Source organism: Glycine soja, chromosome 18 (genome assembly GCF_004193775.1).
Source record: "Glycine soja cultivar W05 chromosome 18, ASM419377v2, whole genome shotgun sequence".
Classification (NCBI taxonomy): Eukaryota; Viridiplantae; Streptophyta; class Magnoliopsida; order Fabales; family Fabaceae; genus Glycine; species Glycine soja.
The window spans coordinates 3,281,991-3,295,329 of NC_041019.1; the positions used below are offsets into that span (position 1 = coordinate 3,281,991).

General features: G+C 30.6%; 1 protein-coding gene across 1 annotated transcript; it reads left to right on the top strand.

Annotated features, from left to right (window-relative positions):
* The first annotated feature begins 1,595 nt into the window (after positions 1-1,595).
* On the top strand, positions 1,596-4,872 carry LOC114397690 (probable serine/threonine-protein kinase PBL7). Its single transcript, XM_028359865.1, has 6 exons — positions 1,596-2,366; positions 2,739-2,996; positions 3,088-3,251; positions 3,360-3,439; positions 3,555-3,702; positions 4,290-4,872. Exons 1-6 carry the CDS (start codon positions 1,835-1,837, stop codon positions 4,641-4,643), a joined length of 1,536 nt encoding a protein of 511 aa, XP_028215666.1. The 5' UTR covers positions 1,596-1,834; the 3' UTR covers positions 4,644-4,872.
* Positions 4,873-13,339: the final 8,467 nt, after the last annotated feature.

Genomic DNA, 13,339 nt, shown 5'->3' on the forward strand with positions numbered 1-13,339 from the left:
AAGAAAAAAAAAACAAACTTTTACTGTGTTCTTTTAAAAGAAATTTAAGGTGAATTAACATATTTAAAGAAACATAGAAGAATAATAGCGAAATGATTACAACCACTCGAGGAGTAAGGGGTGCACATCATCTCCAAGGTTGTCATCTCAATTTCGCAAACCCCTTTTTACTCATCGGAAAAAACAGAATGATAATTATTACTTAATTAATAGCAGTTGTCTTTCCTCGCGCATAATAATCGAAGCCCACGTGCATTTAATTATAGTAGTTACTAAAAATAAAATAAAAATCCTTAAAAAAATAAAATAAAAACTTTTATTTCGAGATTAGAGAATAATGATTTTTAATATTTTAAACATATTTACTAAGATAAATAATGATTTTAAACATATTTACTATATTAATTAAAATTAAAAAATAAATAAAAATATTTTTTTAAAAGAAATTTGCCAAAGATAAATAGTTATTTTTTAAATAAATTAAACCAAACGCTCTAACTTAGTTTTTTTTTGTGTGCGTGTGGTGCATGCTCTATTTTTAATTTAGTTTAAATTTTTTATTTTTTAAAAACTAATTTAAAAGTTGAAAAAACAAATAATTATTATTATTATTAAATAAGTTAAACAATACGAACATAGTGTGAAAGGATTATTCTAACTTCGTTAGACCCTGGTCCCTAACAACTAAAGGATTTTGTCCTCCTGTGGGTTCCCCGTCTTCTTCAGTTCTTAAAACCACAAGATTCCCTTTCCAATCCAATCCCATATCCTAATAATTATAATTTTTCTTACAATATTTATTATTATTATTATTATTTATTAAATAAAATTATTAAATATTTATAATTTTTATGGCATTAATTAGATATATTTATTGGAAGAGGTCAATCAGGTCTCTGTATATACAAAAACAACTTAGAGGAGAAATAAAAAAATTAAACCATCATTTTGATTTTGGAAAGTATGTCTGTTTTCATATTAGTTTTTGAAATTAAGACAATTCTAAACAAGTCTATGTAATATTTAGTTATTCCATTTAAGTTTGAAAACTTAACCATTTATTATTATTTTAATTTCCAAACATACATAAATATTATTACTTAAATCACTTTTTTTTTAAAATTTAGACAAATGTGATTGACAAATTATCCTTTTATATACATATTTAAAATTTCTTTAATTTTAATGACTAATGTGACAATATTATATATTTTTAAGAATTAAAATTAAATTTTACTTTAAAAGTTTAGTGTCAGTATCTTACAAAATTAACGTGTCTCTTAATTATAAAATACCTTGATATTTCATAATTAAAAATTATAAGACTAATTCTCTAGATATAGATATCATATAATTGAGTTTTGTTTTTCTTAATAATTTTTTTCTTCCACATATATGGTCAGAAAATCGCATTTCTGATAATATATTTAAAAAATTTAATCATGTGTTGTCCATTGTAAGTAAAGATAACTTGAGTTAAAACAATATTTATTTTTGTATTCAATTTTTCTTCAATATAGATTATAGAAACTAAAAGAAGGTTGAAAAAAGAATATTGTTCTATAACTGCTGTCTGCTGTTTTCATTTTTCACCTTCTCCCACTCTGCATCAGCATTACTTTAAATCCCAAAATTCAATTATTTATACACAGAGCCATGCCTCCTTCCCATCTCTCCTCCATGTTCTTTTCAAAATTCTCACCCACCCCACAAGCAAAGCACCCTTAACTTTTTCAGTTCATTTTTTTATTCTTCATTGGTTCGTCTTCTCTTACTCTCTACCCCATTTTGCTTTTTCTGGGTTTCTGTGCTTTTTGTTGGGATCTACTTCACAATGGGTTTGTCCCAAGGCCCCTGCACTGATTCCAGGGACCTTTCCAATGCCCCAACCTTAGTTGTAGATCACTACTGTGACTACAACAAGCTCAAATTCCGAACCTTTCTCAGAAAAATGTTCTGGGAATTCGGTCTTGCTTGTGTGGCCAACCCTTCCCGGCGTCGGAGAAGCTCCGAGAGAAGCTCTGCCTATGGAAAAAAGACGAATTTGGAGCACAACAAGGCGTGGCTGCTTGCGGAGTCTGGTGGGTGTGGAGCAGAATTGACCAATGCTGACCCTCAATCGGTTCACTCCTCTTTCAGGTTCAGCTTCTGTTCTCAGGTGGAGTTGGAGTCCTTGAACATGAGTTCTTCAAGTGCTGCAACGGTTTTGATGGTGAATTTGGACAATGGGATGAGTGAATCTCGCGCCAGGGAGATGAAGTGGAGGAGAATGGAGTCGTTGGAGAAGAGCATATCCCCTGTGGCTCACAGCTTGATCAGGTTTAGCTATGGTGAAATTATGTCTGCTACTAGGAATTTCTCCAAAGGTAAGCTTTTTTTTTCCCCCTTTTCTTTTCTTCTTTCTTTTGTGGTTAATAGTGACTTTAGTCCATGAAAAAAAAATACTTAATTTTTGTTTGTCATTTTATCTTTTGAAATATCTGAACTTTAGTTCCTGAGCAAGAGAAAAAGTGTTAACTTTGAATACTAAAATTTGAGTATTTTAAAAAATACAGGAACGAAAATTATTGGTTTTAAAAGTCGGAGACTAAGACCAAAATTGAGGAATTTGTCTGGGATGGAAAACATTATTAACCTTTGTTTTGTATGTTTTGTTCTTGTTTTTGATAAAAAAAAAAAAAAAAGTTGATTGGTTTGAGTGAGATCATGATTTTGTTTATTTGTTATGGTATGTGTAGGGAGGGTGTTGGGGAGAGGGGCATTGAGCTGTGTTTTTAGGGGGAGAGTTGGGATTTTGAGGACTGCAGTGGCGATCAAACGATTGGACAAGGAAAACAAGGAATCTGCCAAGGCCTTTTGTAGAGAATTGATGATTGCAAGTTCTCTTCATAGTTCAAATGTTGTTCCCCTTTTGGGGTTTTGTATTGATCCTGAGGAGGGTTTGTTTTTGGTGTACAAGTATGTTTCAGGGGGCAGTCTGGAGCGCCACTTGCATGGTATTTTTCATTTCTCTGGTTTTCCCTGGCTTCTCTTTTGTGAGGTTCTGAATTGGTGGATTTTACCAATTCTAGCATGCCTATTTTGCAGGAAGGAAGAAGGGTAGTTCACCTCTTCTGTGGCCTGTGAGGTACAAAGTTGCGATTGGGATTGCTGAAGCTGTAGCTTATCTGCATAGTGGAACTGAAAGATGTGTTGTGCACAGAGACATTAAGCCCTCAAACATTCTGCTTTCTTCAAGGAAGATTCCCAAGGTGAGATGTTTTTCTTGTGAATCAATTGTAGGCTTGTGTTTATGAATGTGGAAACTGCCTCGTATATAGCCTGTGCAAGTCATTCTGATTGTTTTTGTTAAATTGTAGCTATGTGACTTCGGATTAGCTACATGGACTTCTGCACCTTCACTTCCTTTCCTTTGCAAAACTGTCAAAGGAACATTTGGGTACAAACTTAAGCCTTTCATATTAATTCTGCAAAATGTCAGTTTGTGTGTATAATTTCTTTTCATATTATGATTAGCTGAAATTAAATCTTCTATGCTTCTGCTTTCCCTACAGATATTTGGCTCCTGAGTATTTCCAACATGGGAAAGTATCAGACAAGACTGATGTATATGCTTTTGGAGTGGTTTTGTTGGAACTCATTACTGGCCGTAAGCCAATTGAGGCAAGGAGATCTTCAGGAGAAGAGAACTTGGTCTTATGGGTGAGTTATTGAGTTGATTCTTTGGAAGTTGCCTTAATTCTTGATTATACGATGGTTGAACTTATTCCTTTTATGGACACGATTGATAATAACCAAAATGCTCTTCAGCATAATCTACTCCTTTATAGTACGTTAAAGCAATAAATCAATAATATCAATTTCACCTTAGTTTATTGCTTCTAGATCACAAAACAATGTGTTATCCTAGTTGTTTACTCCTATTACAAATCAAAAGAAAATTGAAAATTGTTTGTTTTATATGCTTTTGTAATCAAACTTACTTGATCTAACTGTAAAATATGACAGTTAGATTTGTAATGCATCTTAGTAGTTTATATAGATAGTGTTTGGCAGGAGTCGATGTACTAGTACTGCTATATATTTTGAATTAGGGAATTTATTTTTATGCATTGCCATATCCGAGGTGTATTATGTCTTATCCTTTGTGGTAGAAAGTTTCCTCCAAAGTTCGGCATATATGACCACATTTGTGCTGGTAATTACAGCACTGAATTTAAGTTAAGAACAGTAATATCGAATTGGCACAATCTTGCTAACAATACGCCCAATGTGGCATTCTTTTGCAGGCTAAACCTTTTCTACAGAAGGGGAAAGGAGCAATTGAAGAGTTGCTTGATCCTCAACTCAAGTGCAGTCTTAAATTCTCAAATCAAATGGGTAGAATGATCGAAGCAGCAGCTGCATGTGTCACAAATGAAGAATCTCGGCGACCTGGCATACATGAGATTATTGCAATACTGAAAGGTGAAGAAGAACCTCTTCTCTCCAAAAGAAAGAAGTCCAGTTTTCTTGGGAATGGATGCGTGATTGATTGTTATTCTCAGTTACAACAAACAAATAATGAGATGAAAAGTCACTTGGCATTAGCAATGTTAGGAGTTGCAGAGTTTGAGGATGATGAATATCTTTATGGTCGATAAAACATGATGACAACCCTTAAGTAACCTTTTACTTTTTGCCTTGATTGTCACTAAGAGTGCTAAAGATTAGATGTGAGCGAGTTGAAACTGTAAATAGAAATAGGAGCTTAGATGAAGATTGTGTGTAGATATCTTCCCTTCTCTCAAAAGGGTAACGCTAATAGATTTTCATTCATGTTTGTGAATCATGTTCAATTCATGTTGGTAAATTAAATGATTTTTATCTGATCCTTCTTGCTCACAAAGACACGTTTTTGGTGGGATATAATAACCTTCATTTCATTGAAGAGCGTTAGGGTGTATGACTTGCCACATTTTGAGAAGACCCCTCTTCTACTTCTCCCACACCTAATTCATAATGACCCTAAAGGCCTAAACATATATATAAAAAGAACGTTTAAATATATTTTTATTCTCGTAATTTAGTGTTTTTTCTTTTTTTTTCTTTTTTGTAAAATTATTTTTTTTAGTCATTATAAATTATTATTTTTTGTTTGTAATTCTTAAAATATTTTAGACAGTGTTTTGAACCGTAAAAAAAATATTATCTAAAACGTTATAAGAATAAAAAATAAAATAAACATACTTTAGAAGGATTAAAAAATAAAAAATAATTTTGTAACAACTAAAAGAAAAAAACACTAAATTACGATGATTAAAAAAAAAAGAGTAAAAGACACATACAAGAAATGCATTAAGAATAGGTAAAAATGGACATAATTTATCAAGTAAAGATACTTTTTAGTTTTTAATCCATAAATTTATTCTTGAGCATGTGCGGTATCATTAATTTTATTTACTAATTGGCACATATAATTTGATGTATAGCTTTATACATTTATTTTCTCTTTTATACAATATCGTGTTATGATAGCAGAGCAAAGGAAAGGAAATTAAAATTGCGAAAACAAGGAATTCTGATAAGTTTCTTTCTTGCTCCTCTTATTACTTTATCTCGTATTTATAATAGTTTCCTAACAAAATATCTAATATCGTTATACAGAATTTGATATTTGCTAATAACTGAATGAGTGGAGCAAGTAGTGAGTTGGTGGAGGGAAGATTGTAACTGAATTTGCTAGATGCAGCTTGGACAATTCTGCTTCACACATAATTGTTGAGATACGTGGGCTTCCTTATAACTCTCTTGGGTCTGTTAGAATTACCATTGTCATTTGCTAGGGTCCTTGCTATCATGTTATGTCAACATCAAAAAGAGAAAAAAAAAAAATGTGTGGCGTCTGGTTCACAACCTTAAGAATTAAGATTTTGATATCCATAACTGCTCTGCTATTTTGCACTGAAGCAGGTCTCGATCGAGAAAAGATAATCTCAACTGCTTCTAATGTCAAGGGCTTTGCTTTATAATAATGAACACTTGAAAAACCAATTAGATTAAGTATATCGCAAGACATTACCGTACAACTAACAACAAAAGCGTTTGGCCATACACAACTACAAAAACAAAAACCCCAAAGAGGCTAACACATCATGAACCTATCATTGGTACATCTTATATATAAATTATGAACAGACATTGACAAATGATTATATGTTGTAAGTATTGTTGACAATATAGCACAAAAAAATAATAAAACTATTAAGAGCAAGAACTTAAAAAAAAAAAAAATCTTGGCTACATCCCTCACTAGGCCACGGTTGGCTCGTGCAAAATTTGTGAACTCTTCATGTGAAATGAAGCCATCACCATCTGTGTCAATCTCGGCCATCATCCAAGTGCTTTAAGGGCATCACCAATCTCTTGTGAAGAGATTTAGCCATCACCATTGGAATCAAAAAGCTTGAAAATGCGTTCCCTATCGGCTACATCTTGTGGATACGTATAAGAATGAGCTTCTGGTTTTGGAGTTGCACTGAAAATGGAGATTGAGAGGTTAAAGGCCTATGAACTTGGCTTTTAAACAGTTTATATAAGGTTAGGCCATATTTAGTATACGGGGTTTACTTTTTATTGACAATAAGACCTAGTCACCAAGATAACATAATTCACAACTGGTTTACCAAACTTGGCCAAGTTCATTTTTTCCCAATAATATGATTGGAGGTACATTGTCTTTAATAGAATGGATGGAAGTGCTTTGCCAAATTGGGTCATTTTGGCTATGAGAGATGTGACAAGGTCCTATATGCATGGCCTCTCTTTAAAGGATTTGCTTTATCCTATGTACCTGATATAACATCATGTTACAGAGGAAAACAAGCCATAATTAACAAAAGAAGAATGGATTTTCAAACCTTGGTTTGACTAACCATTGTGGCGGTTATATCCAACATTGTAATATCTCTTTATTGGCCTTCATTTACGTAGATTTCTCCAAAATTCCTTCCAAATAAGGGGGTAAAAACTGGGTAAATGTTATTTGGTTGACAAAATCATATATAACTTCTTGAGGAGCGCAATAGAGAAAATTAGCCACATCCCAATCACTAATCATTAACATATACAAGCCGCATGCATTACGCGTGATAATAGTTGGAGAATATCTAACCCACATCCTCCTCTTTTATTATTTTTTGTGGAATAAAATTAAATCATCAAGGCATGGTTTGCATTTGCTAAGGAATGGGATAGTAAAAAAAGAACTTTCTCCATATTTAATATTTTTAAGATTTAATTATTCATTTGGTCTCTATAATTTGATCAGTTGTATCTTTTAATTTCTATGATTTTAAAGTGATTTTTGTAGTCTATATAATTAATATTGTAATTCTCTTTTAGTCCTTGTAATTTGAAACTGATTTTTTAATCCTTATAATTAACTTATAGCTAATTATTTTTATATTTTTTATAATAAGGACTAAAAAGTAATTAAAATATAAATTATAGGAACTAAAAGGATCACTTGGGACTAAAAAAGAATTAAAATACAAACTATAAGAACTAAAAAGATAACTTTTAAACTATAAGGACTAAAAAAGAATTAAAATGTAAACTACAAGAACTAAAAAAAATCACTTTCAAATTATAAGAACTAAAATGTACGAATCATGAAACTATAGGTCCAACAAATGGCATAATCATTTAGCCCAGCAAATGACTTTCACATTATTATTAATAGGACGCTTTAACCAACTAAACTAATAAGTCAATTATATTATAAATTAATTAATATCGTTATATATTTCACTAAAACTTCTAATGTATATTAGACGCACGTGTAAATTTACATAATAAATTTTGTGACAATTAATTTTTTTCTAATATATTCAATACACCAAAATTAATTGTCACAAAATTTATTATATAAATTTACATGTGCATTAAATATACATTAGAAATTAATGCACTAAAATTAATTGTCACAAAATTGATTATGTAAATTTATATGTGCATTATATATACATTAAAACTTTTATTGTTATATATGACAACATTAATTATTTTATAACATAATTGATCTATTAGGTCAATTGGTTAGAATATTTCGTTTAAAGTCACATATTCGAATTCTACATGAATCAATAGGTGACAGACAAATAGGTGACTAACTCTTACCTAACATCGATGGCTCTTTGTTAGAGACAAAATAACCCTAATGCTACTACTAAATTAAAGGAAGATAAAAAAGGAAATTAAAGACTAAATTGATAGTTAAATATTTCATTCATTGTCCAATTTCTTAAAAAATAATACATTTATATAGATCTAATTGATGCTAATAAATAAATACTATCTATTTATGTGTCAACATCTCATTATTTAAAATAAAAACTATAATATAAATATTCAACTTCATCGTATATCTTCTTTGATAATTTAACTTTGAGAGTATACTTGGTCTCCCTATACCCATCCTAACACTCTTCCCTTTCAAGTATGTTCTCTAGGCTCTTTTTTTTGCCTTTACATTCTCTTAATGATAGCTCACTTAAATTTGGTTGGGGGGAAAACAAGAAGAAAGGAAGGGAAGGAATAGATTGCACATAACTTTCTCCATTTGGTTTGACATAGAAGTGAAAGAAAATCTTGTGTGGATCATGTCCAAACGTGTTCCTTACAAATGTTGAGGGAAAAGAAGAAAGAAAATGTAGATTATATGTTAAAAAGATTAAATTATCCTTAATTTTACACATTTTCATTTTTATTTTATGAAAAATATTTCTCAACTTTTTTTATTTTTTTTATTTTCACTTTCTGTACAATTAGGTGAGAGAAAGAAAAACTTTAACTTTTTCCATGGTAGCATTTTTTCTATCAAATAACTTTAAAAAAATCCTGTTATTTTATCCTATTTTCTTTCCATCTCCTTTCTTTCTTTTCACATTTTTCTCTAAACTAAACATAATATAAGAGTGGTTACAAGTAATCACTTAATTGATTAGGGCTGCTCATGGATTGGATTGATTATTTTAATACCCATAATTATAACTAATAAATAAATGAATTTTAAGTGGATATTAAAACTATAACTACTTTTATAAATATGAATATAATTTAATATAACTAGTTGTTATTTTTAAAAGTTTCTTTATAATTTAAGTCCAATATTCGACAAATTGAAGAGTATAATTCTTGTACAGCTATGTGTGATAATGCTCTTGCCACAAAAACACCGGCACGAGTGTTGTCCAAAGCATCCACCTTAAACCCCTTGACTTCACCACTTGGCACAAAGGACTGCAAAGAAATAGATGAGACAGGTTTCAAAACATAATTATTAATTATCAAGAATACGATATAACTAGCAGCATTTAATAAAAACAACCTGGATTGATGTTATAGTCAACAACAACAACAAAAACTGTCCGGTATTGTTTTCAATAATTTTTAGTTGTCTATACGTAAAGTGTATGTTTGTTATTATGTTGGAGAATTGATTTTAAATAAAGTTTCATGTGTATTTGGTTTTATATTAAAGAAGAGTCTGACTCGAATTAATTCTAAATTTAGAATTATTTTGAATTAAAGTAATTTTGAATAGCTTATCTTTGAATAAAATATTTTATATTAAATTTCACTCATAACTTACTTTTATAATACAAATATTCAAATATAAATCACACTACTTCAAATTAATTTTATAAAATCAATTTTATTTCAAATTAATTTTGTCAAACTTAATCCAAACATGCACCAAATTACAAATATTATAAAAAGATGTTCAAAAGGGATTTAAAATCAATTTTATTTAAATAACAGCTGGAGAATGATGCATGCATCTATCGTACAAGAAGTCAATCCTTAATCTGTTCGGAATGTGAGAGCACAGTGTAAGCAGAAAAAAAAATTGGTGTAAATTGTTAACATGTCTGAATGTGCATCAGAGGCCAACAATAAAATAAATAGAGTTACGTTATTTGTACAATAATATATATAACAAATTATATAATAATACTTTTTTCTTTATTTTTCTATCACCTTGTTAATTATATTTCATACTTCTTTTCTGTTTTCTCTTTTCTTTTTGTAAAATTTATTATACAAATAATATTTCTCTAAAATAAATATTGGCTCTGCCTCATGAGTTGAAAAGTCGTCTAGAAAAAATATCTTTTGGAAAGATATATTGGGTAAAGCAACCATCTGCACCTTCAGTAACGAGGAGTAGCTTGAAGGTTACTTTGGATGGATCTTCACCTTTCATGAGAAAAGAAATCCCTCCACTTATCTGAAAATAATAATTATGTTGTTGTTAGAGATGGTATTGCTCTATAGTAACTTGTTATGTTCCTCTTTAGTGTGTATTCTGCAAAAGGGAACTAGAAAAGTCCATTGTGAATTTAAGTGATCATGTTCTGCCCTATTTAGAGGGAAACTCTCTGTGCAGTGCAGAAGGTCATATAGGAAAACCTAAAGTTAGGATCATAAGACACAACTACACCAACATCTTTTGCAGAAGCTATATGTCTGCTGAATTGCAAGGATCTGTTCTAAGACAATTAGAACCTTTATGAATTCGAAAGATCTTGACCTGCCAGAATAGAAAGACATAGTAGACCAATATTGTTACAACAACTTGATTAATCATATAGAGTGAAAATCGTGTTACTGAAAATTGTGAAAGAATATTGAACAACTTTCCCAGCAGTTGTTTCTCACCTATTCAACTTATCTTTTTTTAGTAGAAACTACATATATCTTTCACTAGAGACAATCTTACTCAGACAAGGTATGATCATTATAGACCACAATAATCTCTATTTTAGTATTAATATAGTTGTATATTCATCACTCAAACTCAAGAAGACTTCTGATTAAAAGGAAACAATTTTTCACCAATTAATTCATGCATATGATGGTAACTTACATGGATCTATGGCATATATTTTGTTTTTGTGTGATAACCACTCATTGCAGCTTTCGTTTTACCTTCTGAAGTCAAAATCAAGTTCAGCAACGTCCTGGAGGCTGGAGCAGCATATCAGAATTGGTATTTCTATCACTAATGAGTCACCAGCAAATCACATAAGTAAACTGACATCAACTCAAAACCTTAAGGCTCTAGGTTTACACGTCTTTCTTTCACTTACATATTTAATTTTTCCATTTCTACCTAATGTGAGAATTCATCTCACACTTATACTTCAACAATAGTACAAAATCCCTTCATCGATTATATTATTTTTCTTCAGCATATCAGCAAGAGTGTACCCAAATCCATCACCAACTTGTTCCTTTTAAATAAAGCAATAGGCCATAGGTTGAACTTAAATTTAGCCGATAAATTTTCATTATGACTGTCAAGTTATGAAAAAGTAAATTGCCGATTACAGTCAAATACTGAAGCAATAATGTCTATATACTCAAAAGGTGAAACTTATATCTGTTCATCAACAGGGTGCAATAAATTTAGGAGTCCCTTGCTTCAAAGTTGAATTTTGATGCAATGAATAAGATTCAGCTTCTATTGGAGGCAATAAATTGCAAATTTTCTCGTAGGCAAATGACTCTAATCTGATGGAATTGGACGTACACCAATGATAGATCTTTAGGGATATTTTTACACCATTTTCCACTAGGTACACAGAAAGTGTACAAACAATAGAATACAATACATAACCCACACAGCATGCAGTCTAACAGTATGTTATGAAATAAGCAGAGGCATTATATCATGACCTAGAACTGCAAATTGAATTATGAAATATATTGTTCTTACTTCTTATCTAAAAAAGGAAAGGACAGAAAAAGAATCCTAACTAGTAGAGGATGAAATTTGAAGACTAGCCCCATCCTCTGAGCAATGTTTGGGCAATTTGCAAGTAAAGTCAATAGATGCTTTATGCCTAAGTAACTAAGTAGCACACTAAAATATGACGCTTCCAGTTGTTGTCAAAATTAAACAAGAAGCCTTGGGAATTGGAATGGATATATTGACATACCAACTTCCCAATGAATGCTCCATAACCGCCTAAAGTGGTCATGCCTAAAGAAATATCAGAAATGTTCCTCCAATTTCTTTCTTACATAATGTTTGGTTGATTTAGTTTGTTTGGATCAACTATATGGAGGGAAGCCAAATTCCTTTCCTTTTCAGTTGAGCCCCCTTGAATATTGAAAATTTTAAGAGGAGTAAGAGTACTTTTTGATATAGTAACAATTAAATTATTTTGAACTTGAATATTTGACTTTAATAATTTATATTTGTGTATAACAAAAATATATTTATTTTTCTCTTTTACAAATAAAAGAAAAGGTATCCCTCATCTTTTGCTTTCCTTTGCTAAAATTTCTTTGTCCCACCCTTCCATCCAACTAATAAGTACACAAAAGAGTAAGACAGGTGCATCTGCCAAAGAAAGTCTATTAATTAGTTGGCGCAAAATCAATAAACATTTCATCAGTACGGTCACTTTTATCGCATATCTTGGCATGTGATGTGTGAGCATGTGGACCATATCCTTCACTCCTATGACTATGTGACCATGTGAGCATGCATAATCACCGCCAATGGAAGACAGCTTATGTCCTATCCTACATTTTAAGGGTTTGTTTGGGTAAATCTATCTAAAAGTATTTCTTCAAGACAAGAAAATACTTTTAAAAAAATGAAATGAGTTTTTTTATTAGTTAAAACTAATTTATATGTATATTAAAAATCATCTTTAAAAAAAACTATATGAGAGAATTTGTTTAAGGTAGCTTATGCATAAGACCAAACATATAAAACTTTTACCTATTATCTTAGCTGATTTTTCAACATGAGTGTCGATAATTCAATGTGAATTGAAACACGCACTAAAAAGCAAAATATGATGACAGGTCTGTTTCCACTGGCAAAACTAAAGAGCATTCCCGATTTGGGAACCATTTTTGGACACGAGTAATGTTGTGTTTTGACTGTTGAAGATGTTTCGAAAAAATCCATGTCCCACGTTGCTCGATTTTATTTATTTTTAAGTGTTTTATATAACAACATGTATTTAAATCTTTAAATTAAATAATTAAGAAGCATAGACTAACGCACACCAAACCGGGCTAAGTGAACCTTAGCAAATGTGTCCATATGGACTAAAATTAATTTTGTTTTGATTTTTTAATTTATTTAGATATATATGAATAAAAACAATTTTTTGTCGGTTTTGTTGTCCGTTTATTATTGAAAACGAATGAACATTTTATTTTTTATTTCACTTAAATCTTTATTAGAAAAAAAACTTATTTTTATGGTATTTTTTATCCTAATAATTATCAGAAAGAGCTTGTTATATTTGATAAATTATTGCATTATTCA